The sequence below is a fragment of the Pangasianodon hypophthalmus genome, chromosome 26 (assembly GCF_027358585.1).
Source record: "Pangasianodon hypophthalmus isolate fPanHyp1 chromosome 26, fPanHyp1.pri, whole genome shotgun sequence".
NCBI lineage: Eukaryota > Metazoa > Chordata > Actinopteri > Siluriformes > Pangasiidae > Pangasianodon > Pangasianodon hypophthalmus.
The window spans coordinates 18,410,977-18,435,489 of NC_069735.1; the positions used below are offsets into that span (position 1 = coordinate 18,410,977).

Sequence of the window (24,513 nt, forward strand, 5' to 3'; positions counted from 1 at the left end):
GATATTTTATTAGTTTTTTTATTCAGTGTGGATATTCACACAAATACAGTGTAAAAATAAAACTCAAAGAGGTTTATTCAGCATAGTTGTTTACAGAGAAGAGTTTTAATGATCTTATTCTAAATGTAGTTGAAAAGTCAGGATGTTTGGTGTCTAAATCTGTGTCATTATCTTTAATTTTGCTTCTGTAGCAAGCATAATTGAATTCTCTCTCACTCATTTACATCCATCACCGAATGAACTGGTCGAATTTTAGGTGTTTTCAAACAACATTGGGCAGTTTGATGAGCCAAAGTAAAACTTTTCTCTTTCTATATTCCTTCTTATCACTTCTATGCCGGATCTGAGGCAGATATTTACAGATATTTGGAGTGAGATGACACCAGACACCAAAAACATCTTCAGGATGTCTTAGATGTCTTCAGAAATATATTTAAAATAAAAATATGAACATTACTGAATATTGTAGTTATTTAATTAAGTATTGTGCTTGTTGTTTTCACTGGCCACCTGAGTTCATATTTCTGTTTGCAAAATGTCTCATTTTCTGGTTAATTTAAATTCCCAAAATTCCTGATACGCATGGAAGGGATTATGCTTTAACGTCCCTGTTCCTGGACTGGATTTGGTCGCTGGGTTTTGGTCTGTATGTGCGTTCACAGTCTAGTCGTGAGAACATAAAAGGAAAGTGACAGGAAGTAAGAGTTGCGTGGTCAGACGTGTAGGGAATTGGTGACGTTATTGGGACACAGCTGAGCTCTGCTCCTCTCTGTTCCACCTTCCTGCTTCCTTTCTGAGAAGGTCAAAGAGTGTATTTGTGTGTTTAGATTCAATTCAGTATGCTTGTATAATATATTAAAAGTTTTATTACCAAAAGAAATGTAGCATTTCCAGTGTTTGCCATCGTAAGAAAACATTCACATAAACAGTGAGGCACAAAGGCGGACATCGTTCAGGACACACACATTAAAAACACACACAGGTGGACGATGGAATGCGTAAACACGTCTGAAGGTCTTTAATGGTGATAATGTCTGAAGTCACTCTCTGCTCATCTAGAAAGGTTTTTTTACTCTTATCTTCTTTTCTGTGTTTTTTCTGTTTTCATTTTTGACCTGAGAGCAAACAGCAGATAAACTTCATACGTTATCTGTGAATCCCGTCCAATCAGAGAAAAGGCTTCCACAAATTCCAGCCATTAAGACATTTTACATTATAAAAAAAAGCCCACAAACTTTAGCCAGTTCCACAAGTTCAAACCAGATCCCATCCAATGGGAGAGAAGCTTCACTGTGACTCCATCCAATCAGATATAAACTTTTGCTAAATCCAGAAATTCCATCCAGTCAGAGAAAGCCTTACATGGCTTTTGTCCAGTCAGAGAAAGCCTTTCCACTGCTTTCGTCCAATCAGAAAAAGCCTTTCCACTGCTTTCGTCCTATCAGAGAAAGCCTTTCCACTGCTTTCGTCCTATCAGAGAAAGCCTTTCCACTGCTTTCGTCCAATCAGAGAAAAGCTTTCCACTGCTTTCGTCCAATCAGAGAAAAGCTTTCCACTGCTCAAGGCTAATCAGAGAAAAATTTTCCTCAGCTTCAGAAAAAAGTCTTTCATCCAATCAGAGAAAACTGGTTTGGGCCTGACTTCCTGTGTCCTGTCATGGTGAGAGTTGGAAGTTCAAAGGTCAAAGTTCAGAGGGCTGAGCAGGCTCCAGTTTGTTGGAGAGGATGGTGAGGATCTTGTCGAATTTTTCATAGCGTTCCTTTCTGCCTGCCTCGGCTCCGGCGTGACCCCAGAACAGACGCAGAGCAAACTCGGTGTGGAAGACCTCCAGCAGCTCCGGGATTGGCTCCCAACCTGCTGCAGAGGGAGACGGACAGGTCAGACAGTGTTGTTGGGAGTCGTATGGTGATTAGTGATGTAGCATTATGACATCTGTGTGTGTGTGTGTGTGTGTGTACCTGATAGCAGTGTGTGTGCGTGTTGTTGGTAGTCGTTAGCGTGATTAGCGGCGTGACGTGAGGACTGTAGGATGTTGTAGAGGAGCTGGCAACCTCTCTCACTGTTCTCCACTCCATCCTCTCCCTCCATCAGCTTTAACAATGGCACCATGTGGGGCAGGGACAGGGGACCAGACACCACCGACTCTACACACACACACACACACACACACACACACACACAAAGATGCTTACATTAAATCTTTATTTGAACATTAATTGTGTTGTAATGTGGCCAAGTGACTCCAGGATGGACCGCAATGGAATAACCAGCGCTTTTTTATGGAAATATGTTTAAATTCCTGACTACACACACTTGGTTACACAAGATTATAGTGTGATCTGATTTTGGAGGGAAAGTGCTGTTAACTTTAGCTAGCTAGCTAGTTTACTGGGAACGTTAGCTGCAGTTAGAAACACATAAGACCAAGAATGCAGAAAGGCAGCAATGAGCCCTACTTCAATGTTTTTCCTATTTTATTGGGCAAATAACTAGGATTTTGGTTGAAGGGAAAGTTCAACCAAAAATGAAAATTCTGTCATCAGTTACTCCCCCTCATGTCGTTCAAAACCCGTAAGACTTTTGTTTATGTTCGTAACGTAAATGAAGATAATTTTAATGAAACCTGGGAGATTTCTGTCCCTCCATTGATAGTCCACATAACCAAAACTTTCAAGCTCCAAAAAGTTCATAAAGGCATCATAAAAAGTAATCCATGTGACTCCAGACAGCAGAGGAAGAGGTGCAAGCTCTGTTCATTGCCAGAACCTTGAAAAACTTCCTCTGCTGTAAACAGCGCAGCTCTCCCGGGTCCGCTTGTATCGCGAGAATGTCCGCTCTCGCATCAACACAACACGCATGTGTCATGGTTCTGTTGTGAACGAGCGTCAGAGATTTACGCAGAAGTGAAGATATTTTGTGAATAAAGACTTAATTTTATTTTTTTGTGCACACAAAGCATTCGTATTGCCTCGTAAATTTGAGATTAAACCACTGGAGTCACAGGGATTACTTTTACAATGCGTTTATGAACTTTTTGGAGGGACAGAAATCTCCCAGGTTTCATTAAAATTATCTTCATTTGTGTTCTGAAGATGAATGAAAGTCTTATGGGTTTGGAACGACATGAGGATGAGTAACTGATGACAGAATTTTGATTTTTGGGTGAACTCTCCCTTTAAAGGTCAGAGGTATTAACTAAAATATGTCCAGTTACATAAAATTCCTTGCTTACAAATGTCCAAATAAGAGACTAACACAACGGAATGATGACTGTCATCTTTTAATGCTTAATATTTAATGCTATAGATACAATAATTTGTAGTGATTACAGTTTGTTTTGTAATGATACTTCATGGTACCACTTTGGACTAGCGCCACAAACTCTGAACAGATGAGATATCTCCTTTGAATTTGGCACGGGGAGAATAAACACATATTCCTCTGTCCAATCGTCTTTAAACATTCAGACCAGAGGTCATAACCAAAATTTTTTAAAAATCTATTAAAGTCTGTGAAAATGCTCCAATTTCTGAGCAAAAATCTCTTCTCCTGTAGATAGTCTCAGGTCTGACGAGCTTCTTCAACTAAAAAATGCACGTGATTGGATAACTGCAACAGACAATCTGCTACAGAAGCTGTCATGTTTATAAAACTAGAGTCGCTGAACTACAGCCATCGGTTCTGCTACATTATTTTTGTCAAGTGCTCGTTTTGGTCCACTGAAACATTTTGCCGAGTTCACATTCGAACCGTGCTCTACGGATTGATGACCCTGAATTTACCACAGAGCATTAGCAATAACGGTGGTGTTTTTTCTTTTCTGTAGTACTTACACCTGTGGGATCAGGTGGTAGTTGTGTATCAGTAGGTATTAATAAATATGATGAATAAATATTAGGATAAAAACCACCAGGTTACTCCTATAAATTAATTTTGATCAATCAATCGCAACCTTGCGTTTGTTTTCACTGGATGTACTGATTAGTGTGAATTAGTGGTTGTAGATGGTACACAATATAAAAGTTATCCCAGTGTTAGCTAGCTTGTTAGCCAGCTCAGCTCATTATGTAATCTCAGATAGCTACTGCTAGAAATGTAACTAGCTAGCTGGCAAGGTTAGATAATGTTAAAGTGCTTCATGCTAATTGTAGAAGAAATAAAATGAAAGTTTAATGGTGAAGTCACATGACCACTACTGCACTTGGCTGATCAGAAAAAAAATGAAGAGACACACACACACACCATCACCCTCATTGAGTGCCTTCATGAAGGGCTTCAGGGTTTTCTCAAACATCACAGCACTCTCCGTGTGGTTCCTCCTCAACACTCGCCATGTCATCTCCAACCGGGTCAGCTACACACATACACAAACACACACACTACAGGTTACACACACATATACACAGCTCAGTGGTTAAGACCTTGCACTTCTGATAAGAAGGTTGTGAGACTGCCAAGTCGTCATTGCTGGGTCCTGGAGCAAGATCCTTAACCCTCAACTGCTCAGCTGTATAAATGAGATGAATATAAGTTGCTCTGGATAAGGGGGTCTGCCGAATAAAAGTAAAAATGCTAATGCTAAGACACATTATGAAGCTGTAAATGGGCTGTGACTCAAACAACAGTGTTTGAGGAAATAGTTTGTAAAATGGAAAATTTGTGACATGTTGGGCCACCAATCATACATTCTAACTGAGAAGCCATGGGACAGTTAACGTCTGTCTGCGGGACACATTTGTCCCTGGGGCTGGACTTTGGACACCCCTGCTGTAGGGTAACGAATCTGTAGAATGGGAAATGGGAATGGAATGGGAAACCTCGTCTGTTATTTCTGAAACGTTTGTGTAGCAAAGTACTTAGCTGTTTGCAGGGAACAAACATCTTTATGATGATATGAACTTTCAGCTAGGTTGGTGATAGCAAAGACAAAGATTAGCAAAACAAGAGAGTTTGTGTCTGTGTGAGTGTAGACAGTCAGGAAAACCCTGCTAAACTCGATTCTGAACTCGATTCTCACACTAGTTCTGGACTTGTAAACCTTCATGGTGCGCCATGTGTGACCTTTGACCTTTGCACTCTAACCTGCGGCAGCTCAAGGGCCTTCATGATGGCACTGAAGGCGTAGAGGTCGTGAGCAGTAGAGCGCAGAGCCTGGGCCAGCTGGATGGCCTTATGGAGCACCAGCGCTCTCTGATTGACCGAGCTGGTACAGCCTAGCACGTCCACGGCCACGCCCAGTGCTAACAGGTGATGTCTCTCCAGCAGGTCCTGTCTGAGCTGGCTCCCATGTGGCAGAGTGATGAGCTCCAGTCCTGAGTTCACTCCCATCATCCTCTTTTGCTCCTCCGTCACACCCGTCACACGTGCCACCTGAGGAGCAATGATTTAGATTAACTCCCAGTTAATCAGGAATTTTCTCTGCCCATGGTAATGATATTCAACTGTGCCATTTCAGAGGCCACGACAGGACAGCGGTTTTCTACAGATAGCCATTTTGGAGTTTGAAAGTCAATGAAAAAAATAATATAATAGTTTTTTCCAGTAGATAAGAGTTAATCCAAGGATGTAAGCATGTTTAATCAGAGCGTTTATGAGAAGATACCATATGAACTGCCTACTTCTGTGGTACTCCTGATTCATGATGCAATATTTCTCAACTTCATGTGGAGACGACGTTTGGCTGGCTTTCATAAATCCTTCGGCTGGGCGTTATGAATTGCAGAGCAAACAGACCTGGTTCAGAGCCTTCACACACCATGTTGCATACATGAAGCTGTGTTAACTCCATGGAAAACGCACTATGCAACAAAGCCTGTGATTGGAGCATTCATACTTGACAGCCAATACAAAACCACAGAGAGTATGCAAGCTTGTAAGTTTGCAAATGTAGTTTCGTCTTTGTGTAACCCTCTCAGACATCGTCTCCTCATCAAGTATGCTGAGGCCTATAGTTATTAGCTTGGCATGCAGTTGCCTAGCAACAGTGTTCTCATGAATTTAACCACTTGAACGTTGGCTTGAAAACATGGATTAACAAGTGACATTTGCTTCGTTGTAACAAATATATCAAAATATTTTTGGAAGGACTTTTTGGATATTTTGGAATCTATTTTTGAACAAATTTGAAGGTGCTTAGACATACATGTACTTCAAGAGAATATCATAGCTAACCACTTTAAACCCATTAGCTTTGGTTTGCTTTGGTGCCTTTGTAGGGTCGTTTTGTGATTTCATTGGCCAAATTGGAAGCGATCATAATGTCACAACCACAAAAGTTTTGAAGTTTTTTACTCAAAGATGGGCGGGTTGGTTTCTTGGGGTTATATCTGTTGCCAACAGCCTCGCATTAAAAATAAGTAGGTGAAGAAGTTTTTGTAGTGATGGAAATGCTGATGCATACCTATTTAGTTGTAGACTCAGAAGATTGGTCCTTAGTGTGGAGACAAGTGTGTGTTTGTGTGTGTGTGTGTGTGAAGTGTCACCTGGCAATCCACACTGAGCATGTGCAGAGCTGTGGTGTTAACATCAGTGCGAGCGAACAGCTCTTTGAGGGAGTGTAGTACGCTCTGCTCCAGCGGCCGGTTGTTGTCGGGCAGCAGCAGTGAGCGGAATGCATCCAGGCGAAAGGATGAGGTTGTCTCTGTCTCCGGATGGAGGAATCGCCAGTCATCTCCATTTCTCGCTACCTCCGTCACTCTGTCTCTCTCCTTCTTCTCCACCTCTGCCTCTTGCTCTTCCTCATCTCTCTGTGCCTCAAGAAAAGCAAAGCTAGTCTCGGTGATACGCGCCCGGCTGGTCCATTTCTCTTGAGCACGGAGACGAGCTGCTGGACCTTTGGGCATCATTGACTGAGGGATCTGGGGTTCAAAAGTCAAAGGTCATGCAGAAACATTGCTATGTTTAGTTACAGAATTTAAAGGATTAAAAGAATTAAAAATCACACACACACACACACACACACACACACACATACACACCTGAGGCACAAGTTCATCGTAGAGGGAGGCAGGGTTGACCTCGATCCGTGGTATGGTCGGTGAGTTTGCTGGAAACAGGGTGGAAACTCTGATTGGTTTGGGTGGAGCCCGAGAATGCAGCTGTCCATCAGAACCCCGGAGTGTGCAGCCTCCTGCCGCTAATTGGCTGGGATTGTGTGAGTGGGTGGAGCCAGGGCTGAGTAAAGGATCGCTGCCTGTACGGAACACCGGGGAGAGAGGATCCTGCGCTGGAGTGCTCTGGGGTACAGCTGAAACAAGAGGAGATCAGGTTAAACAGAATGTGTCTGTGTGTGTGTGTGTGTGTGTGTGTGTGTGTGTGTGTGTGTGTGTACCTGGTCGAAGGTTGCTATCTGATTGTGCTGACTGTAGTGATGGTCTTCCTACTGTCTCTAGATTAGCAGGTTGACTGCCACTCCTACACACACACACACACTAAACATTATTACACACTAAGCAAACTAAACATTATTACACTATTTCAGACACATCAGCTAGTTATGTTACTAACGCTAACTAACACCAATTAACATGAGCTAGCTGAGTCAATGAAATAAAACAGACTGATGTTAAAAATATTCAGTGTTGCTTACATGGTTTCCATAGCAACACAAAATACTTTGATGTTGACAATACATGCTTACTGTAACATAAAACACAGATTTCACACCCCTTAGACCACCTTTAAAAACATACCTGAGCAGGTTGTAACTGTTGAACTGAAGCATGTCCATATGTGTGGAGCTCAAGCTCCGCCTCTTGCCCTTCTCTCCTGACAAGTGTGGTGCTGTTGCAGAGCTTGTGCTTGACGACCTCACTGCCTGGCGCTCATTGATGACCCGCAGAGGAAGGGTGCGTGTGACTGGGTGAGTGATGACAGCTCCGGAAGCCTGTGATATTGGCCGACGTCCGCCTACATGGAAGCGCACCAGAGCGGCAATATTGTCGAACTGATCATTCTCAAACTGAAACAGCTCCCTTGAGTAACCCTACACACACACACACACACACACATACACACACAAGTAGAAACACATACAATTCTCATATCTGTTATGCAGTCATCTAAATAGACCAGAGGTTCGCAACCCTGACCCCTGGTCCATATTATTGTTTTTCCTGCGCCCAACACACCTGATTGACACCTGGGTGTCTTCACCTTCAACCAAGAGGAGGTGGAGTGAGCAAGTCAACCAGGGTGAGTTTAAAAGCAGTTTTGGAATACTTTAGTACCTTTTTTAAGGCAAGCATAAATACACTACCCTTCTAATATGGATGCAACTCAGTGTTTTCTTGTTGGTGTTTGTTGTTTGGGGCTTTACTTCCTCTTTACCTCAGTGTTTCCTAACTACACTCCTGTCTGACTACTGCCTTGCACAGTGTACAACCTCACCTGCTCTAATCCAAGGAAACTCACAACAGACTCTGTGACTAACAAATGAGTCAAAACAGAAGTGTTAAATTAGAGTGTAGACATGTGGGCGTTCCTGTTTGGGCCAGAGATAGTGTATATGAGTGTAGATCTTTAGGGTGGAAATATGTGAGTGTACACGGATTGGATGGAGCTACATGGGCATACATGTTTAGGCCTGTTTCAAGACACCTGATGAAATTCACAATGGTCTTGATGACTGAAGGATGAGCAAGAATGAGTTTTGGAGCAGATAGTGACCATACCTGTGTGAGCCAATTTGCATCTAGTTGAGCCAGAGTCTACCTGTTTGGCCCAGAGAATTGTGGGAGCACTCTTTTTGAGTCAAATATTTGTGGGTGTACCTGTTTGGGCCATAGATATGTGAATAAACTTGTTTAAAAAATAAATATAGGAGTTTAGCTGTTGAGCCATTGAATTGTTGGCTCACTTGTTTGGGTCAGATTATGATGTATGTAATTGTTTGGGTTAAAGATTTGTGGGTGTACTTGTTTGGGTCAGAAACACATGTGCAATCCTCTTGGGAGCTGAGGACTGTGGCTGTTTGGGCCACGTATAAGTACACATGCCAGTTTAACCAAGAAATATATGAGTTTACCTGCTTGGGCCAGAGAACTGTTGATCTATCTGTCTGTACAGGGAATTTGGGTGTACTTGTTTGGGCCAGATTATTGTGACCAGATTACTGTATCTGTTTTGGCCAGTGAATTGTTGGTGTACTCATTTGAGTATACATGAATATACCTTTAAATCTGTGGCTGTACATGTTTGGGTAGGAGAACTGTAGGTGTACCTGTTTGGGTAGGAGAACTGTAGGTGTACCTGTTTGGGTAGGAGAACTGTAGGTGCACCTGTTTGGGTAGGAGAACTGTAGGTGCACCTGTTTGGGTAGAAGAACTGTAGGTGTATCAGTTTGGGTAGGAGAACTGTAGGTGCACCTGTTTGGGTAGAAGAACTGTAGGTGTATCAGTTTGGGTAGGAGAACTGTAGGTGTATCAGTTTGGGTAGGAGAACTGTAGGTGTATCTGTTTGGGTAGGAGAACTGTAGGTGTATCAGTTTGGGTAGGAGAACTGTAGGTGTATCAGTTTGGGTAGGAGAACTGCAGGTGTATCAGTTTGGGTAGGAGAACTGTAGGTGCACCTGTTTGGGTAGAAGAACTGTAGGTGTACCTGTTTGGGTAGGAGAACTGTAGGTGTATCAGTTTGGGTAGGAGAACTGTAGGTGTATCAGTTTGGGTAGGAGAACTGTAGGTGTACCTGTTTGGGTAGGAGAACTGTAGGTGTACCTGTTTGGGTAGGAGAACTGTAGGTGTATCAGTTTGGGTAGGAGAACTGCAGGTGTATCAGTTTGGGTAGGAGAACTGTAGGTGCACCTGTTTGGGTAGGAGAACTGTAGGTGTATCAGTTTGGGTAGGAGAACTGTAGGTGTACCTGTTTTGGCCGGAGGACAATGCGGATGATTTTGAAGTGCATGTACTGCTTTTTCCACATGCAGCTCAGGACATAGTCACCGCCACTCGTGCTAGAGTCTCGCACCAAGAAATCCCCGTCATTTTTCAACAGCTCCTCTGCTGCCTACACACACACACACACACACACACACACACACACACACACACACCTCAGTGAAGCCGACTTTATTGTCACACACTCACTCCACCCTCCACTGATATACACACACACACACACACACGCATGCAAAGTTAATAAACACACACAGACCTTGCCCTAGCCTTGCCATAGCACACCCACCTCTTGTAACAATGTCAGTACACACACACACACACACACACACACACACCTCTCTCTGTAGCTGCCCGTGATACCAGGCATGACTCCTGATATCGTCAGTGCTGAGTTTAAGCTCCTCTTCCAGTTCTTTCTTCAGAGAGTCCATGTCCTTACGGCTCGAAAACACCTAAATAACATGTTGAAATTATTCGAAGAACAAAAAAAGAGCAAAGAAGTTCATGTCCTTGTGGCCCAAAAAGAACACGCGAGATTTTCAATAATTTTAAAACAGCACAGAAATAACACTATATAAAAAGTGTTTCTTTAAACAAACATTAGAATTATAAAAATATTATAATTATAAAAAGCTAATTTAGTTTTTTCTTAAGCTAATTAACTGAATAATACGCTAAGATCTTAAGGTTAGTATCATTGGGTTCATGTGTAAGTCACTGCAAGGAAATTGTATAATTTCAGATTTGATGAAAAATGAGAAGAGCAAGAGGAACCCAAGGAGAACCTCCATGTCAGTACCTAGTAGTCAAGATTGGTTAATGACACAATGGATTCCAAACGGTTGTATGATACATGCGAGTGATGAATTCAGCCGTAAATGCTGAAGCTGAGCAACAACATTATTAATAACATTTGGAATGATGTTATGCCTTTAATATCCTCCACTGTAAATGCAAATATATCTGCAATACCGAGTTAATACTACTTGGAATGAATTAAAACCAGGTTTAATCATTCACACTAGACATTTCTGTAACAGCTTTAATGAGAAGTGTGATATAGGACATGGCTCACCTGTGTGATGAAGACTCCGACACTCTTCCTCTTGCTGTAAAACACATGAAAGTAGGAGCTATTGTTAAAAGTATACGCCCTGATGCAGCTGTTTGATAGATGTGAATAAAGTAAACGCAGTGATATGCTACTGCCAAGCTACCTTTGTTTAAACAGGAAGTTCATTGGCTATTGGAAATACATTTAATGAGGAATGCTGAAGGTCTTTCTCACACACACACACACACACACACACACACACTCAGGAACACTGCAGAAGTGGTGTTAAGATACTTCCTTCCCTCTCTGAACATCCGAAAAGGAAAAGGAAACACAGTGTCCATCCCAAATGGCTTATGCCTTATATCATTTCCCCTTCAGTGCACTTATACAGGGACTATAAGCAGGTCAGATGTAGAATCTGCATGGCTTCCTCTTGTATATAGAGTGCACTGAATATAACTGACTGTAGGTGTTAATTCAGCACTGTGTCTGGTAGTCTACATGTTAATACAACTCTCTATCTGTTAGTCTATGTGTTAATTCAACTCTGTGTCTTAAACTCTGTACCTGTTAGTGTTAATTCAACTCTGTATCTGTTAGTGTTAATTCAACTCTGTATCCACGATTGTATGTGTTAATTCAACACTGTAACTGTTAGTGTATGTGTTAATGCAACTCCGTATCTGTATGTGTGTTAATTCAACAGTTTATCAGTTGTTATAAATGTTAATTCAACACTGTATGTGTTAGTGTGTGTGTTAATTCAACTCTGTATCTGTTAGTGTGTGTGTTAATTAAACTCTGTATCTGTTAGTGTGTGTGTTAATTCAACACTGTATCTGTTAGTGTGTGTGTTAATTCAACACTGTATGTGTTAGTGTGTGTGTTAATTCAACTCTGTATCTGTTAGTGTGTGTGTTAATTCAACACTGTATCTGTTAGTGTATGTGTTAATTCAACTCTGTATCTGTTAGTGTGTGTGTTAATTCAACACTGTATCTGTTAGTGTGTGTGTTAATTCAACACTGTATGTGTTAGTGTGTGTTAATTCAACTCTGTATCTGTTAGTGTATGTGTTAATTCAACACTGTATCTGTTAGTGTGTGTGTTAATTCAACACTGTATCTGTTAGTGTGTGTGTTAATTCAACACTGTATCTGTTAGTGTGTGTGTTAATTCAACACTGTATGTGTTAGTGTGTGTTAATTCAACTCTGTATCTGTTAGTGTATGTGTTAATTCAACACTGTATCTGTTAGTGTATGTGTTAATTCAACTCTGTATCTGTTAGTGTGTGTGTTAATTCAACACTGTATCTGTTAGTGTGTGTGTTAATTCAACACTGTATGTGTTAGTGTGTGTTAATTCAACTCTGTATCTGTTAGTGTATGTGTTAATTCAACTCTGTATCTGTTAGTGTGTGTGTTAATTCAACTCTGTATCTGTTAGTGTATGTGTTAATTCAACACTGTATCTGTTAGTGTGTGTGTTAATTCAACACTGTATGTGTTAGTGTGTGTGTTAATTCAACTCTGTATGTGTTAGTGTATGTGTTAATTCAACACTGTATCTGTTACTGTGTGTTAATTCAACACTGTATGTGTTAGTGTGTGTGTTAATTCAACTCTGTATGTGTTAGTGTATGTGTTAATTCAACTCTGTATCTGTTAGTGTATGTGTTAATTCAACACTGTATCTGTTAGTGTGTGTGTTAATTCAACACTGTATGTGTTAGTGTGTGTGTTAATTAAACTCTGTATCTGTTAGTGTGTGTGTTAATTCAACACTGTATCTGTTAGTGTGTGTGTTAATTCAACACTGTATGTGTTAGTGTGTGTTAATTCAACACTGTATGTGTTAGTGTGTGTTAATTCAACTCTGTATCTGTTAGTGTGTGTGTTAATTAAACTCTGTAACTGTTAGTGTGTGTGTTAATTCAACTCCGTATCTTCAACTCTGTATGTGTTAGTGTGTGTGTTAATTCAACTCTGTATCTGTTAGTGTGTGTGTTAATTCAACTCTGTATGTGTTAGTGTGTGTGTTAATTCAACACTGTATGTGTTAGTGTGTGTGTTAATTCAACTCTGTATGTGTTAGTGTGTGTGTTAATTCAGTACTGTAGGTGTTAGTGTATGTGTTAATTCAGTACTGTATCCCTTCGTGTATGTGTTAATTCAGTACTGTATCTGTTAGTGTATGTGTTAATTCAGTACTGTATCCCTTCGTGTATGTGTTAATTCAGTACTGTATCCCTTCGTGTATGTGTTAATTCAGTACTGTATCTGTTAGTGTATGTGTTAATTCAGTACTGTATCCCTTCGTGTATGTGTTAATTCAGTACTGTAGGTGTTAGTGTATGTGTTAATTCAGTACTGTAGGTGTTAGTGTTGTGTATTCAGTCAGGTTTGTCCTGCGGCTCTTCTTCAGGACAGTCCAGCTGTTACAGTAGGTGTTAATGACACACTATAAGCGCACTAACATTACAGCTGTAATAATGAACACAGTTCTGCGCTGTCAGTGTTAATTCTGCTGTGTTTTACTGTGTTGCAGCTCTACTTCAGGCCAATCATTAACAGTGTTTCTGCAGGTTCAACACAATCAACACACACGGTCAGTAACGAAAAAGACACAGTGACAAGACAGAACTCACCTGAACACCGTCTCACACACACACACAGCCGTGTTAGAGTTCACACATTATCCACACAACAAGTCCAGATAGAAATACAGCAAAGTCACAAACAGGAGTGTCCATGTCCTCTCAGAGCCTAACCTCGTCCCTCTGCCTGTCTCACATTCCCCGGATTCCTGTCTTCCCCCTACCTGTCTGAGCTCGGAGACTCGGCGCGCTCGCGCTCTCGGCCTGAGCGAGCATGTCCACGCCTCAGACTTGTGGCAGCTTGACTATGTGCCTACAGGCGGCTTCACTCCACCACACTGCCGACTTTTATTGCCCCCCTTACTCAGGGTTGCCAGATTGGATCCACCAGCTGCCCGCACAAGCATGGCTCAAACCTCACCAAAGACACTAAGTGAAAAAAGGTGGCTGGAGTTTAAGTCATAGTCTCCACACACACACACACACACACACACACACAGGAATCTGCAGGGTCAATCCTAAATGGCTCACTTATGTATGGAGTAAGGACTTTAACCCCAATTAGTGTATATTATCCTACATAGTGCACTTAAATAAGGGGTAAATTGGTGAGTATGAATCTCAAATGGTTTGATTATTATATCAAGATTTAATACTGAAATCATTTATCCACCTTTTAGTGAAGTCACATGTAAATGTTTGGGAAGTCAAACCGAACTACAATTTTCCGCAAAAGTTTCAGAAATGCTTATTTTCTTCGTACTCGCATCCATAAAGTGCACAGTGCGTTCCTGACACAGCTCATTTGCATTTAGTGACGCCCACAAAACTCCATAAAAGGTAAAGCACACAGACAGCTGGGAGCATGAAATGAGTGATCAGGGTAAAGACTGAAAAACAGAAGTCGAAAGTATTTTGATTCACTTCTATGCCGCTAAAAAATGAGCGATCATGAGCGTAAAGGCTGAAAAACACAAGTAGAAATGATTTTGATTCACATCTATGCCACTAAATATATTTAATAATATTTAATAATAATAATAAGCGAGCACTAAATCCTCCGTCAGCTGAGGCGTTTGTTACAGAGCGGCCCGTCCTCCGTTTATACACCGCCATTTCCTTTATCATAACTGAATGATTAATTGTATTCGTCTTAATTTATGTGTGTGTTGGCTCACTTTCTTTATTTTTATTTTCTTTATTTAATGTTAATAAAATAAAGCGTCTGGTTTTGAGTAAATGTTGTGGACGGAGCTCTGAGTCCCTGAGCGAGTGAACTAGCATGAGGACGTGTTTCTGATCGAGACTCTAAAGCTCTTCTATCAGTCGCTCTGGATAAAAGCGTCATAAACACAAACAGTTTAAACTGCACAGAATATTCCAGAGAGAAAAGTGCAGGAATCCCTGCAGATTATAGGATCTGAAGTCCATCAGGTCGAGGTTTACATTAGCGAGTCTTCTTATGAGTAAATTTACACACACTCAGGAGCACGAGTAGGATACAAACGTTTTACTGAATTTACATGATGTCCATGAATAACAAATTTCTTGTCTAAACACTCATAATAATAATTTAAGCATAAATCAGAGAACCAGAGAAGTTCCCTTTTAGAAAAGGATCCGAGTGGATCTATATGTTTTTAACACTTGGTCCGAATACTCAGGACCGATTGTGGGCTTGTTTTTTGGTGAGGCTCATAATCCCAGATTTGCCTTCACGTAGAAAAGTTACTTCTGAACTGTGGATCTGTTCTGGATGGTAGGCATGAGATTAATGTTTGCTAGTTTTTATTATTTTCCTGTGGTGCCATCACTCAAGCTGTGGACTTCTTGGATGCGTGGCATGTCATGATGCAGGAACATCTGTGTGAACTAACCACAGCGAGCTAACAAACTGAGTCCGAAACAAAAACCCACAAGTGTGCAAACAACCAGTGAAGCTCCTAAACTATTTCAGTAATTTATAAATAGCTTTTGTTCTAAAACTTTCAGGAAAAAAATGAAGTACGACTTTTGTATAAAACGCTATATATGCACTTCTATAAGGAGTATACATGCACTGACTAACACAGTGGGCTCCTGAAAGACCACATAAACATACATTACACTAAAAAAGCTTTAAAAGCAGTTATTATATCACACATAATGGAAGACATCCTCTAACAGGACTCTGGGTAGGGTGCACATGTAGTGCACTTTAACTGTTAGACAGACAGAAGCCTGAGGCCCTGCTTTTTTAGGCCTGAGTGTAAAAACTCACAATCTGGCAACCCGTATTGCACAACTGTAGCGTGGCTTATCAGCACAGTAGCGGATATGAGGAAGTGTGTGTCAGTGGTCCAGAGGAAAATAGGCAATGGCGAGAGAGATTACAGGAGTGCAGTTCACAAAGTGTGAAATTAAAATGACTAAAGTTTCATTCAGGTGCTTTAAAATCACAGTTTCCAGCAGCCACGCCCATCCCTGAGAGGATCTGTCATCCTAGTGTGTGTGTGTGTGTGTGTGTGTGTGGGCTTGTTCCAAATTCTCTTCACACACACACACACACACACACACCCACACACACAGAGAGAGAGAGAGAGAGAGAGAGAGAGACAGAGAGAGAGCAGCCACCAGGGGGCGCCATTACACCCGATAACAATATTAGCTGATTTACATCTAATTTATATGCTAATTTATTTCTTTATTATTGGAAATTGTTTATACATTTTTATATTATTGCCATTTTATTCATTCATTCATTTTAGATTTTTTTATTGAATTGTTTTAATTAATTATTTAGTATTGTTTTTACAGACCAAAAATAAAGGTAAATAATTTTAATTATTAATTACAAGTGTAATTGGTCAGAGTCTGCTCTGTTCTGATTGGTCAGAGTTAAGCAGTGTAGAAAGAATGGAGACTTGGACTCTACCTGTGTTTGGGTTTGATGCTGATGGTGTGACGCCGATCATCGAGTGGGTGAAGATTGGAGCAGGAGATAGAGAGGGTATGGTTGTCACGGCGACTGAAGCGTGGAACGATGCTCTGGCGAAATAGGTCAGATGAACTGAGCGAGAACTTCCTGCTAACTTTCTTCCCTCTGGCCTGGAAACGCTCTGTGTGTGTCAGTGGCGAGGCCAGAAATTGAACAGTGGGTGAACCTGGGAAAAACAGAGTGGGCGAGGATTTGAAAAGAAACCTCAAATGCCACACACACACACACACACACACACACACACACATTGCCACAACAAAATGGCTGTCACGGGCCCATAACAATTCAAACGTAACTTTCTAAAATTAAACCGTAAAGTTTCCTGTAGCCTATAAAGGCTTAGGATGTTAGATTTCGTGGGAACATATGACCAATGAAATTAGGACAAAATAATATTTAGAAAATATTATATATTATAATATCAAAATAATATCAAATCACACAAATTGTTTTAGCAAAAAAGATTTCTTTCAGATTTCTGTTAGAAGAACCACCACAACGCTGTATCAGATTCAACTTTAGCTGCAATGACATTAAAAAATTTATTCTAATGTGGATTTTAACAGAAGAATCTGCCTCATCAGATTTTTATTAAATTGTTTCATTCACACACAAAACTACAGACTCCAGATACGGAGTGATAAAAAGGAAATCAGGCCTGCTGTAATTCCTGTGATTAAATATATCATGTACAAACACAGCTATTACTTTTAAACGTTTTTATTACAGATAAAAATGACATTGTTTTAGCGCTGTCCTGTGCAATCCTCAACCGACTGCGGTTCTGATCTTCAGCTCTCGGATGAGTCTGATCTTCACTCTGACAGCGTGTTGTGTGTGTGTGTGTGTGTGTGTGTGTGTGTGTATACCTGGCTGTAAGCTCTGCTGGTGTTTTTGGAGATTAGTTAATATGGTCTCTCTGTGATCAGCATCTTCAACACCCATCGACATCAGGTCACCATCAGTCACCATCAACAGACCCTGCACACACACACACACACACACACACACACACACATACACACGGAAACAAAATTATGAGAACATGAGAAACATTAAGGATTTATAGAAACAGGCATACAAAGAACAACACACACAGACAGATTATTAGACAGACAGATGCATAAAAAGACAAATAGATTCACCGATAAACAGACTGACTGACAAATAATCAGATAAACATATATTTAAACAGACAAACAGATAAAGAGACAGACAGACAGACAGACAGATAAACAGATAAAGAGACAGACAGACAGACAGACAGATAATCAAACAGATAGAGACAGACAGACAGACAGATAAACAGATAAAGAGACAGACAGACACACAGACAGATAAACAGATAAAGAGACAGACAGATAAACAGATAAAGAGACAGAGAGACAGACAGACAGATAAACAGATAAACAGATAAAGAGACAGACAGACAGATAAACAGATAAAGAGACAGACAGACAGACAGATAATCAAACAGATAAAGAGACAGACAGACAGGCAGATAAAGAGACACACAGACAGACAGATAATCAAACAGATAAAGAGACAGACAGACAGACAGACAGACAGATAATCAAACAGATAGAGACAGACAGACAGGTAAAGAGACAGACAGACAGATAAACAGATAAAGAGACAGACAGATAAACAGATAAAGAGACAGACAGATAAACAGATAAAGAGACAGAGAGACAGACAGACAGATAAACAGATAAAGAGACAGACAGACAGACAGATAATCAAACAGATAAAGAGACAGACAGACAGACAGACAGATAAACAGATAAAGAGACAGACAGACAGACAGATAAACAGACAGAGAGACAGACAGACAGATAAACAGATAAAGAGACAGACAGACAGACAGATAAACAGATAAAGAGACAGACAGACAGACAGATAAACAGACAGAGAGACAGATAAACAGATAAACAGATAAAGAGACAGACAGACAGACAGATAAACAGATAAAGAGACAGACAGACAGACAGATAAACAGATAAAGAGACAGACAGACAGACAGATAAACAGATAAAGAGACAGACAGACAGACAGATAATCAAACAGATAAAGAGACAGACAGACAGACAGACAGATAAACAGATAAAGAGATAAAGAGACAGACAGACAGATAAACAGATAAAGAGATAAAGAGACAGACAGACAGGCAGATAAACAGATAAAGAGACAGAGAGACAGACAGACAGACAGACAGATAAACAGATAAAGAGACAGACAGACAGACAGATAAAGAGATAAAGAGACAGACAGACAGATAAACAGATAAAGAGATAAAGAGACAGACAGACAGATAAACAGATAAAGAGATAAAGAGACAGACAGACAGATAAACAGATAAAGAGATAAAGAGACAGACAGACAGGCAGATAAACAGATAAAGAGACAGACAGACAGACAGATAAACAGATAAAGAGACAGACAGACAGACAGATAAAGAGATAAAGAGACAGACAGACAGGCAGATAAACAGATAAAGAGACAGAGAGACAGACAGACAGACAGACAGATAAACAGATAAAGAGACAGACAGACAGACAGACAGACAGACAGATAAAGAGATAAAGAGACAGACAGACAGATAAACAGATAAAGAGACAGACAGACAGACAGACAGACAGACAGATAAAGAGATAAAGAGACAGACAGACAGATAAACAGATAAAGAGATAAAGAGACAGACAGACAGATAAACAGATAAAGAGATAAAGAGACAGACAGACAGATAAACAGATAAAGAGATAAAGAGACAGACAGACAGGCAGATAAACAGATAAAGAGACAGAGAGACAGACAGACAGACAGACAGGTGGTATAACCCACACTGTGCTGTAAATAATAAACTTTTATGAGATGAGAGATAAGTTGAGATGCAGCGTTGTTGTTCCTGAGCAGTGAACACATACAGAGACAATGAAATGCAGTTATCCTCTGACCACAAATGCAAACAGCAATAAATCACTTCACTTCACTTCACTTCTGACAAGTTAAACAAAGCATTTACAGCAGAAGTAAAGTGCAAGATTACGGACCGCAGCAGTAAATAGTGAGTAATAGCAGTAAATAGTCTTTGTGCAAACAGAGCAAGCTTGTTTTGTTGTTGTTGTTGTTGTTGTTGTTTGGGTGAGTTAGCATTAGCACAGAGTTCAGAAGGATGGCAGCAGAGGAACAGAAGCTTTTCCTAAGCCTCCCTATTAACCCTATTACTGTCAGAAAGAGGAAACAGGAAAATGCTGGGGTCAATTTCTGCCATTTTGTAAACGTCTCATTAGGAGATAAAATCAGCTGCGTCTCATATCGTGCTCAGTTAGTGCGGTAGTGTGAGACGTAGTGCACTACTGAAGATAAAGACACACTTCATGGGGTAGAAATAAAGTGTAGAAATAAAGAATTAAAGTACAGACACTCTTTATTGTGTAGAAATAAAGAATTAAAGTACAGACACACTTTATTGTGTAGAAATAAAGATTTAAAGTACAGACACACTTTATTGTGTAGAAATAAAGAATTAAAGTGCAGACACACTTTATTGTGTAGAAATAAAGAATTAAAGTACAGACACACTTTATTGTGTAGAAATAAAGAATTAAAGTGCAGACACTCTCTATTGTGTAGAAATAAAGAATTAAAGTACAGACACGCTTTATTGTGTAGAAATAAAGAATTAAAGTACAGACACGCTTTATTGTGTAGAAATAAAGAATTAAAGTACAGACACGCTTTATTGTGTAGAAATAAAGAATTAAAGTGCAGACACTCTCTATTGTGTAGAAATAAAGAATTAAAGTGCAGACACTCTCTATTGTGTAGAAATAAAGAATTAAAGTGCAGACACTCTATTGTGTAGAAATAAAGAATTAAAGTGCAGACACTCTCTATTGTGTAGAAATAAAGAATTAAAGTGCAGACACTCTATTGTGTAGAAATAAAGAATTAAAGTACAGACACACTTTATTGTGTAGAAATAAAGATTTAAAGTACAGACACGCTTTATTGTGTAGAAATAAAGAATTAAAGCACAGACACACAGAACACTCACACACCCCTGAGGGGGCGGAGCTACGTGACGTAGTGTGTAGGGTAGGAATATATTGCGTAGTGTGTGATTGGAGACAGAGCTTCTGTTACTTAAACAGACATTTTGACTGAAATGGTATGTGTGAGACGTGTGAATGAAGCCACGCCTACCTCCAGCCCATAATACTCTCTCTCCAGGGTCTGTGTGTACTGCGGCAGGCCGATCCGTCTGAGCCACCACGCAATGGAGCGATTACTCATGCCTGCACATCAGCCTTCAGTTAATAACGCACAATAATAATAATAATAATAATAATAATAATAATAATAATAATAGTACAAGTTGCTAACAATCACTTAGCATCATATAAGTCACACTACACTATTTGATGGATGTTAACGTTGCTAACAACGAACAAACAAACAGTGCTAACGGTTCAACTGTTACAGCGCTAATCTTGAACAATGCTAACAGAATAACAACAAAGTTAGCATCCTAAAAATGTCATCATGCTAACCATGCTAACTGCATTAATGTTAATATTTGCTAACAAGTAGTGAAGTTAAACTAACTGTGTTGTTACGCTAATTGCTCAAAGACAGCTTACAGCGAAAGGTGTAATTGAATCAGTTACGCTAGTTAATGTTGCTATTGAATTGAAGCCACCGACATTGTGGATGTAACAATATGCTAATTAGCTTAAATCGCATTTTAAAAAGCGATATTAATGTAATAGTAAATTAAAACAATTATGCCAGCTAATGTTGCTAAAAATTGCTAAATATAAACAACCACCAGCTAGCACTGTGAAAGCGACATGCTAACTGATTGATAGGAGTTTTAATAATATGTCTATTAAAGCAGTAATTCTATTAAAAAGTACAATATATAAAACATCTAAAAGTAATCTTGATCAGTGAAAATGAAGAATAAAAACAGATGGTAAAATAAACAAACAGGTGTGTAAATAAGCGGTTATACGATACATTGCGATATTCGACACACACGATACCGTTATTGCGGACTATCATCACTACCCCTATGTAGGGAGCATTTTTAGGCTGCCTTCTAACGTCCCTTGTTTTTTAGACAAATCTCAGAGAGAGTTTACGTTCTTCAGCGACGGTTCAAACCTGTCTGTCTGATACGATCTCGTGATAACATCATAAACATCAGTGAAACCTACACACAAATGCAACAGACACTCAGTGTTGTGTAGCAGCAGTTACCTGTGTGTGTGTGAGTGTGTGTGTGAGTGTGTGTGTAGGAAGATCTGACGATGTCGTATTAGTTTATTTCCTCACGCACTCGTCCTGTTTGTCCTCTCTCTTTCTCTTCTCCTTAATTGCTCGCTTCTTATTCCTCTCTCGCGTTCTGCTTCTGAATTTTGAAATGCTTGCCGTGGGTAAGGTGAAGACCTGCAGGCCTGAGTCATCAGCCAATCAGAGTGTGGGAAAAGCAGCCCTGACCCCCCCTCTGCCAACCAATCACTCACAGGAATCTGCTGGCTCTCTGTGGGGGCGGAGCCAACAAGTTCAGACAGACCCCAAAGTTTCACAGGAAAATTTCTCAGATTCTAGTGTGTGTGTGTGTGTGTGTGTGTGTGTGTGTGTGTGTGTGTGTGCATGTGTGTGTGTGTGTGTGAGTGTGTGTGGGTGTGTGTGTGTGCGTGCGTGCGTGTGTGTGTGTGTGTGTGTGTGTGTGTGTGTGTGTGTGTGTGGCAACTTGATCTGTTATTAAATCTTGCTAGTCTGGTTTATAGTGTTATTTCTTCAGACAAACAGAAAGAAAGATACACAGGTGAACAGATAGACAGGTGAACAGTTAAACAGGTGAACAGATAGACAGGTGAACAGATAGACAGGTGAACAGTTATACAGGTGAACAGATAGACAGGTGAACAGTTAAACAGGTGAACAGATAGATAGGTGAACAGTTATACAGGTGAACAGATAGACAGGTGAACAGTTAGACATGTGAACAGTTAAACAGGTGAACAGATAGACAGGTGAACAGTTAAACAGGTGAACGGATAGACAGGTGAACAGTTAAACAGGTGAACAGATAGACAGGTGACTAAGATAAACAGCTGAACAGTTAAACAGGTGAACAGTTTGAAAGGAGAACAGATAGACAGGTGAACAGATAGACAGGTGAACAGATAGACAGGTGAACAGATAGACAGGTGACTAAGATAAACAGCTGAACAGTTAAACAGGTGAACAGTTTGAAAGGAGAACAGATAGAAAGGTGAACAGATAAACAGGTGAACAGTTAAACAGGTGAACAGTTAGACAGGTGAACAGATAGACAGGTGAACAGATAGACAGGAGAACAGATAGACAGGTGAACAGTTAAACAGGAGAACAGTTATACAGGCGAACAGATAGACAGGTGACTAAGATAGACAGGTGAACAGTTAAACAGGTGAACAGATAGACAGGTGAACAGATAGACAGGTGACTAAGATAAACAGGTGAACAGATAGACAGGTGAACAGATAGACAGGTGAACAGATAGACAGGTGAACAGTTAAACAGGAGAACAGATAGACAGGTGAACAGTTATACAGGTGAACAGATAGACAGGAGAACAGATAGACAGGTGAACAGTTAGACAGGTGAACAGATAGACAGGTGAACAGTTAGACAGGTGAACAGTTAGACAGGTGAACAGTTATACAGGCAAACAGATAGACAGGTGACTAAGATAGACAGGTGAACAGTTAAACAGGTGAACAGATAGACAGGTGAACAGATAGACAGGTGAACAGTTAAACAGGTGAACAGATAGACAGGTGAACAGATAGACAGGTGAACAGATAGACAGGTGAACAGATAGACAGGTGAACAGTTAAACAGGTGAACAGATAGACAGGTGAACAGTTAGACAGGTGAACAGATAGACAGGTGAACAGTTAGACAGGTGAACAGATAGACAGGAGAACAGATAGACAGGTGAACAGTTAGACAGGTGAACAGATAGACAGGAGAACAGATAGACAGGTGAACAGATAGACAGGTGAACAGATAAACAGGTGAACAGTTAAACAGGTGAACAGTTAGACAGGTGAACAGATAGACAGGTGAACAGATAGACAGGAGAACAGATAGATAGGTGAACAGATAGACAGGTGAACAGTTAAACAGGAGAACAGTTATACAGGCGAACAGATAGACAGGTGACTAAGATAGACAGGTGAACAGTTAAACAGGTGAACAGATAGACAGGTGAACAGATAGACAGGTGACTAAGATAAACAGGTGAACAGATAGACAGGGGAACAGATAGACAGGTGAACAGTTATACAGGAGAACAGATAGACAGGTGAACAGTTATACAGGTGAACAGATAGACAGGTGAACAGATAGACAGGAGAACAGATAGATAGGTGAACAGATAGACAGGTGAACAGTTAAACAGGAGAACAGTTATACAGGCGAACAGATAGACAGGTGACTAAGATAGACAGGTGAACAGTTAAACAGGTGAACAGATAGACAGGTGAACAGATAGACAGGTGACTAAGATAAACAGGTGAACAGATAGACAGGTGAACAGATAGACAGGTGAACAGATAGACAGGTGAACAGTTATACAGGAGAACAGATAGACAGGTGAACAGATAGACAGGTGAACAGTTAGACAGGTGAACAGTTAGACAGGTGAACAGTTAGACAGGTGAACAGTTAAACAGGAGAACAGTTATACAGGCAAACAGATAGACAGGTGACTAAGATAGACAGGTGAACAGTTAAACAGGTGAACAGATAGACAGGTGAACAGATAGACAGGTGAACAGTTAAACAGGTGAACAGATAGACAGGTGAACAGATAGACAGGTGACTAAGATAAACAGGTGAACAGATAGACAGGTGAACAGATAGACAGGTGAACAGTTAAACAGGTGAACAGATAGACAGGTGAACAGTTAAACAGGTGAACAGATAGA

The 24,513-nt window shown here is 40.3% G+C and overlaps 1 protein-coding gene across 4 annotated transcripts; it reads right to left on the reverse strand.

Annotated features, from left to right (window-relative positions):
- Positions 1-496: 496 nt before the first annotated feature.
- Positions 497-21,951, reverse strand: sh2d3a (SH2 domain containing 3A). 4 transcript variants are annotated; one of them, XM_034300106.2, is made up of 15 exons: positions 21,791-21,951; positions 20,732-20,823; positions 17,395-17,506; positions 16,463-16,691; positions 10,969-11,002; positions 10,229-10,345; positions 9,859-10,002; positions 7,692-7,984; positions 7,331-7,413; positions 6,978-7,246; positions 6,483-6,857; positions 5,083-5,370; positions 4,243-4,354; positions 1,959-2,144; positions 497-1,854 (listed from the first exon to the last, which is right to left on the reverse strand). In XM_034300106.2, the coding sequence occupies exons 2-15, from the start codon at positions 20,819-20,821 to the stop codon at positions 1,682-1,684; spliced, it is 2,505 nt and encodes an 834-aa protein (XP_034155997.2). In that variant the 5' UTR covers positions 20,822-20,823; positions 21,791-21,951; the 3' UTR covers positions 497-1,681. The 4 variants fall into 4 exon arrangements, with proteins under 4 accessions (XP_034155997.2, XP_034155996.2, XP_034155999.2 ...); XM_034300105.2 differs by having other exon boundaries at positions 510-1,857; positions 21,791-21,950; XM_034300108.2 differs by lacking the exons at positions 16,463-16,691; positions 17,395-17,506; positions 20,732-20,823; positions 21,791-21,951 and adding an exon at positions 13,773-13,893 and having other exon boundaries at positions 528-1,857.
- Between the last annotated feature and the right edge of the window lie 2,562 nt (positions 21,952-24,513).